This window comes from Hylobates moloch, unplaced genomic scaffold (assembly GCF_009828535.3).
Source record: "Hylobates moloch isolate HMO894 unplaced genomic scaffold, HMol_V3 SCAFFOLD_24, whole genome shotgun sequence".
Lineage (NCBI taxonomy): Eukaryota > Metazoa > Chordata > Mammalia > Primates > Hylobatidae > Hylobates > Hylobates moloch.
The window spans coordinates 25,800,926-25,808,103 of record NW_026652299.1 but is presented as its reverse complement, the minus strand read 5'-3'; the positions used below and the strand labels follow the sequence as shown (position 1 = coordinate 25,808,103).

General features: G+C 51.5%; 1 protein-coding gene across 1 annotated transcript; it reads left to right on the top strand.

Moving 5' to 3' along the window:
- Window positions 1-1,062: 1,062 nt before the first annotated feature.
- TMEM185B (transmembrane protein 185B) lies at window positions 1,063-3,179 on the top strand. Its single transcript, XM_032146022.2, has one exon. The coding sequence runs from the start codon at window positions 1,471-1,473 to the stop codon at window positions 2,521-2,523; it is 1,053 nt and encodes a 350-aa protein (XP_032001913.1). The 5' UTR covers window positions 1,063-1,470; the 3' UTR covers window positions 2,524-3,179.
- The last annotated feature ends 3,999 nt before the right edge of the window (window positions 3,180-7,178 follow it).

Genomic DNA, 7,178 nt, shown 5'->3' with positions numbered 1-7,178 from the left:
AGGGGTGCTCCAAATCACAGATTCGCTGCAGCCTTGCTCTTAGACCCACCCAGGTCTGTCCCCCAACTTCATAGACCAGGAAACTGAGGCCCAGAGAGAAAGAGGTGAATTTGCCTAGGTTTCTCAGCTGATGGGTGGCACGGCCTGGACAAGAACCCAAATTTCTTGACCTCTGGTCCAGTACCCTTTTCCAAAGGAAAAGGAAAGCATTGATTTGCGAGAATAACACAGAGACAGGGCCAAATAAGTCAAAACGAAGACTAGACAGTTGAAGGTAGGAGCCCTGTATCTGCGACGCAATTCTCCGTTAATCTGCCGGGTGACCTGGGGCAGGAAGCAACCCTCAACCCCGGTCTGGATCCAGTTTCCTCCCCTGCTCCGCGGGACGCTGTCCAAGGGCCGAGTGGGGTCTAACACCCTCACCAGCACCTTCCACTCTGGAGTGAGAGGGACAGGTACAAGAGCACCGCTGCTGCCTGGGATCTCTGCACAGCCACTTCGCAGGCAGCCTGAGAAACGTCCGTTGCTCCACCAGGCGGAGTTCTGCCCCGCGAGTCTTTATCCCAGGCAGGGCCCCCCACACCTCGTGCACTGAGTCTACGCGTGGGCCTTTTCCTTTGAGCCAGGGATACACCCGCCGTCGCCCCTGCGTCGGCCCCCACAGGTCTGGGCTCAGGCACACCGCCTTGCATCCATTCAGTTACTGGCACCTGCTCCCTCGCTCGTAAACTCCCGCACTAGCCCGGCCACCCGCCTCTACTCGCGCACGCGGCGTGCTGGAACCTCACCGCGGGCGCCCTAGCCCCGGGCGGGTTCCCGGGGAGCCGCGTGCTGGAACCTCACCGCAGGCGCCCTAGCCCCGGGCGGGTTCCCGGGGAGCCGCGTGCTGGAACCTCACCGCGGGCGCCCTAGCCCCGGGCGGGTTCCCGGGGAGCCGCGGCGAGCGCGTGGAGGCGAGAATCCCGGCAGAGAGGGGTAGGGTGCCAACGCCCAGGCCCCGCCCTCTCCGCCCGGCCCCGCCCCCGCAAGGCCCGCCCCGGCCGGCAGGGAGGATGTGAGCTCACTCCCGCCTCCATGTTCTCGGAGTCGCCTGGCAGCGTCCGCCCAAGGTCGCGGGCCGCTTGGGGAGTCAGCACCGCGCCAGGCCCCTCCGGGCCCCACACGCATTAGGTGCCTTGTTGATGGGTATGGAATGAAGGCGGGCGGCGGCGGGACCGAGGCAGCGCCACCGAGGCAGCGCCCAGTTTGTAGCCGCTGCGCCGCCCGTGCCCGCGCACGCCACGCCCTAGCGCGCTTCCGGCCGGGCCACGTGACCGCGCGTGCACGTGTTCCGGCCTCTCCGCGTCGCCGCTCCGAGCCTCCTCCTGGTCGTCCCGGCATTCGTCCACCCGGAGCCGGGGGAGCCGCGGAGACGCAAGCGCCGAGCGTCGCGGTGTAGCAGGCCCGGGCAGGCAAGCGGCGGCCTCCGCCATGAACCCCAGGGGCCTGTTCCAGGACTTCAACCCTAGTAAGTTTCTCATCTATACCTGCCTGCTGCTATTCTCGGTGCTGCTGCCCCTCCGCCTGGACGGCATCATCCAATGGAGCTACTGGGCCGTCTTTGCCCCTATATGGCTGTGGAAGCTTCTAGTCGTCGCAGGCGCCTCCGTGGGCGCGGGCGTTTGGGCCCGCAACCCTCGCTACCGCACCGAGGGAGAGGCCTGTGTGGAGTTCAAAGCCATGCTGATCGCTGTGGGCATCCACCTGCTGCTGCTCATGTTCGAAGTCCTGGTCTGCGACAGGGTGGAGAGGGGCACCCACTTCTGGCTGCTGGTCTTCATGCCTCTCTTCTTCGTGTCCCCCGTGTCCGTGGCTGCCTGCGTCTGGGGCTTTCGACACGATAGGTCGCTGGAGCTGGAGATCCTGTGCTCGGTCAACATCCTGCAGTTCATCTTCATCGCCCTAAAGCTGGACAGGATTATTCACTGGCCGTGGCTGGTGGTGTTTGTGCCCCTGTGGATCCTCATGTCGTTCCTTTGCCTAGTCGTCCTCTATTACATCGTCTGGTCCCTCCTGTTCCTGCGGTCCCTGGATGTGGTTGCCGAGCAGCGAAGAACACACGTGACCATGGCTATCAGTTGGATAACGATTGTCGTGCCTCTGCTCACTTTTGAGGTCCTGCTGGTTCACAGATTGGATGGCCACAATACATTCTCCTACGTCTCCGTATTTGTCCCCCTTTGGCTTTCCTTACTAACTTTAATGGTCACAACATTTAGGCGAAAGGGGGGCAATCATTGGTGGTTTGGCATTCGCAGAGACTTCTGTCAGTTTCTGCTTGAAATTTTCCCATTTTTAAGAGAATATGGGAACATTTCATATGATCTCCATCACGAAGATAGTGAAGATACTGAAGAAACATCAGTTCCAGAAGCTCCGAAAATTGCTCCAATATTTGGAAAGAAGGCCAGAGTAGTTATAACCCAGAGCCCTGGGAAATACGTTCCCCCGCCTCCCAAGTTAAATATTGATATGCCAGATTAAACTCCTAGAGAGGACCCAGGCACACACAGACTACACCTTGCCTTTGCCTCTTGTTCATTCATCCCAAACCTGGAAATGGAAACAGGCTTCAAACACTGTTGTCTCACGCCCTGTTTGAGATCACCGCCTCATCAGTATGCATCATAGATGGAGGTGGTTTCAGTATGTGGGTGTGTGTGGTGTGTACCTGGGTAAGAGACTTGCTTTCCAGGTTCGCACTTTCAGGTGTAGCTGGGAGCAGTAAGTTGAATTGTTTTAGTAGGTCCTCAAAAGTAATAACTACACAGCTGTTCGTTTAAATGCTACTGTACCTATCAAAAGTATTGTTTAAAAAGTATTTTTATACACTGCTAATCTAAAATTGTATTTCAGATTGTGCCTGTCATAACAATAGCAAATGTAAAGAGTTCTCTTTCCCACCACTTGTTTATAAACCTCATAGTTCATATTTTTAGTGTTCCTACTGTTAAAATACTTTCTCCTTGGGCTTTGCTGATACTGGTCTTTAATATTCTGATAGGTGAATTTTTCTAATGGAATGAACCCATGCATATATAGTATTTATATGAATATTTTAGCAGTGTAATATGTTGAATTCTAGTTTTCTGCATTACCATGTATTATGTTAAAGTAACTTTTTAAAGCTTACGTGTGAAGATATGTGTCTATTGCAGATGTCCTTGAAAACTGCATAAAACAGTATGTGCCTCGTGTGGATCTTACCAGAGTACTAAGCATGAATATAGGGATTGTAAATCCCGTGGGTCTTAATATTTAGGTGTTAGTAACCAAGGTCTCTGGTAGTACCCGTTAGTAGAGGAAGAGGCCACTGCCCTTGGGAACTTGTGACACGCTCCAGTGTGGTACCAGGCCATAAAGTGACACTGTTATTTAGCTCCTTGAATTTTTCCACACAGGTAGTAACTGTGTGGAAATAAGCAACAAGTGGTTTGTCCATTTCTAAGAATCTTAAACTGTTGGTTGACTGTAGTGTGAAGCATTACTTGTCATTGGAAAGATGGAGAGAGTGGCCTTAACCGGAAATGGTCAGCAGAAGCAGGTGTCATTTTAAGGGCCAAACTTTCATCTGTCAGCAATAGGGAAACAACAGTTCAAATTCTCTTTGTAGATAAGTACAGTGTTTCTTTTTTCTTTTCTTTTTTTTTTTTTTTTTTTTTTTGAGACAGAGTTTCACTCTTCTTGCCCAGGCTGGAGTGCAATGGCACAATCTCGATCTCAGCTCACCGCAGCCTCCGCCTCCTGGGTTCAGGCGATTCTCCGCCCTTAGCCTCCCGAGTTGCTGGGATTACAGGCATGCGCCACTAGGCCTGGCTAATTTCGTATTTTTAATAGAGACAGGGTTTCTCCATGTTGGTCACGCTGGTCTCGAACTCCTGACTTGAGGTGATCTGCCCGCCTCGGCCTCCCAAAGTGCTGGGATTGCAGGTGGGAGCCACTGCTCCTGGCAAGTACAGTGTTTCTGTAGGTGCTGGTGTTACACCAGGGAATCAGGGCAGAAGCCAGATCCTGCAAGAGTAATGTTCGTCTGAGAACAAATAAATACTTTTGAAAGGAGGTCAAAACAAAAAGGAGTGCTGGTGTTATTACTGCAGAGAAGACTGGATGGAGTCCACTTTTCTTATTAGTAACTTACTGAAAATGATCTCAACTGGGCTCCACAGTCTTTACCTTGCCATGAGGCAAACTTGTTGGATTTGGAGAAAAAAACATAACCCTAAACTCACTATTTTTGCCCTATATAAAACATTAAAATAACATGCTCTGTACACATGCTCTCAACAAAAGCCAGTGCTAGGAATCTGAGTGCCAGAATGCCTGAGGGAGCTACAGCTGGGCTTAGTTGGCTGGGACTGAGCTCGCTGTCTGAGAGCGAGCTTGCTCTGTCTCTCTCACACTGGCAGTTTACACCAGCCGGCAGCCCTGAGCAGCAGTGGATGTAACTTTTTATAAATAAGGATTCGTTGATTCATTCATATTCTCAATATTTCTTGAAGACCTGCCCCGAGCCAAGCATGGTGCCAGGCAGTGGGGATGCAGTGGAGAGCAAATGGCCCTGCCCATGCAAAGTGTCCTGTACAGTGAGAAGTGTGAGCCGCACCCACAGAGGGAAAGAGCCCAGTACAGCTTTTGCAAAATGCAGGGAAGGATGCTGCTAGCCTCAGGGTGACCTAGAACTTTAAGCCCATCTTTGTTTTCAGGAGCCCAGTGCCTCCCCTCCACCCCTAAAGAATATCTCAAAGACGTGGATTTTCATTTCAGTAAGATTTAGGGGTGCATGGGCAGGCAGTGCTGGAGGAATTGGGAGGCAGATTTGGAGGCTGCAGTGGGACCACTGGCCCCTCCTGGCTACAGTTTCAGGCCAGGAGCTTGTTGGCACCTGGTGCAAACTCCCCAACCTGAGGGGTCCCCCACAACCCCCCAGCCCATCTTAACCTCCTCTTCCCCCAAGCTATCTGGTGTTGGAAAGCCAGCGTCTAGTGTGGAAACAAGCTTTCTCATCAGGTAGGCCATCCTCTGTCAGGACCATTAGGTAAAAACAGAAGAGACAGTTTGTAGGAAGTCGTTTGGTCTGTGAGGCTGTGAGCACTTCAGCAGTGCCTGGGATTTACCTAACTGCCATGAAACACTGATTATCCAGCGTTCAGCATGTGTCAAATTCTGTAACTATTTCTCCTGTGATGTTATCAGTCAGCTTTTGCTGCAAAACAGCATCAGAAATCTCGGTGGTCTACAACTAGATTCCCATGCTTGGGTAGTCTACAAGTTGGCTTCTAGGTTATGCTCCAGGCTGGGGGTCTGATCAGGTCAGCTCCACAACATGTCCCGTATTCTGGGTCCCTGGTTGAAGTAGCAGCTTACCTTGGGCCGTGTTCTTTCTCATGGCAGAAGCAGAAGAGGCCAAGCCCTACCTTGCAAGCACAAATACAGCCCCTGCTCACTCTCTGTTGGCCACAACACAGGGCCATGCCTGACCTCTGTGGGGTGAGGCAGTGCATGGCCAAGGAACAAGCACAGTCCACACGGGGGCTGTCGCTCTGTGACCTTAGTGTTACAAAATGGTTAAGGAATCGCAAACTGTGTGGCAGATCATCCATGGTTTGTTTCCCCTGTGCTTTACAAATATCCTGAAATTTTTAAAAGCTGTTTCCATTAGAAGGGATCTGTTGGGGATTTGAGGTGAGATGAGAAATACCCTGCATTCCAGCCCCTCAGTTAGCGGTGGTGAGGCCGGAGTGCTTCACACAGGACAGTTTTAGGAAAGTGCAGGAATCCAAAGCTTCCCCGGAGGGCTATGCAAAGCGCTTTGGAAGGGCCAAGCCTGGGTGCAGGGAGCCCAGCCATGTAGGTGGAAGAAGCAGACGGTGAGGGAGTTCATCCCGCCCGGCCCTGCCAGGGTCCTGACTCAGTGAAGGAAGCTGTTGGGATACAGGTCACTCAGCTGGGCAGGAAAGTTGGGATGAAGCCCAGCAAGTTCACAGGGAACCGGGAAGTTGCGTGGCTGGAAACCCAGGCAGGGCTGCACCACAGGGACCATTTGCTGGAGATGCAGCAGTTGCCACGGCCACCACCGACAGCATGACACCCACAAAAAGGGAGCCTCCAGCCTCACCCCTGTTGCTGCGAGTACTTCCTCAGCTGTCTTCCATGAGCTCAAGATTAAGTACCAGGATGGAGGATATGGTCGGGCAAACCTCAGGTATGTGTTCCTTCTGTAGCTCCCAAAACGTGCGAGGAGAGAGCATCTGGCTCCTTTGTCTCAAGGAGGAGGAGGAGGCAGGACTCTGCCAGAACTCACTCGATAAAAGATTTTCCCAAAAGGAAGGGTGTTCAAATGCCAAAGATGACAAAAGTCCACTACACCACTTTCCTTGGCTATTTGATTCACCCCCATCTTCCCATGCGCACACCTCAGAAATCAGGCTACCACCTGACATAACACAACCATGCCTCACAACAAGACAGTGGTTTATCCCTTCCCTAGGAGAACAGAGAGGCAATGCCAAGCTGCTTCATCAGCTGTTAATACTTCTTCCAGCCCTCAACCCAGGATATCTGCAGGTGTCTCTCCCTCTGGTTTGGTCATGGCTTTCTCTGTTCTAGAATGTATGGGTTAAAGTCGGCTGCCACACCATGCCCTCAGAAGTGTGGTCCAAGGACCCTTGAGGGTCCTCAAGGTCCTTCCTTTCCGAACCCCATGTGTTTTTCTTCAGTCAGGATACCATACTGCAACAGACCGAAGGCAGAAGCAGCTATGAGGATGCAGTAGCCTTCTGTTAAGCCAGGCTTTAAGGATCTGCAAAAATGCAAAACAATGCCACTCCTACTGATGAAATATATTTTTTGTTAGGGAAAATATAGGTTTAAAAAGTTTTTTAAGTTAACATGTAATGGATGTATAGTCTTAAAGTGGATGAATAAATGTTTTTCAGAGTTACTGGCTTTAATTTCTAAGATGCTAAATGTTGATATAACTCATAAACAAAAGCTCATTGAGGTCCTCAATCATTTCAAGAGTGTGAGGGGGTCTTGTGACCAAAGCATTTGAGAACTGCTGTCCTATATTATCATGGGGGAAAGAGAAAATAAAGAAAATGAAAGTTTAATAAATTAAAATCTGTGCTTTAACCTTGAGC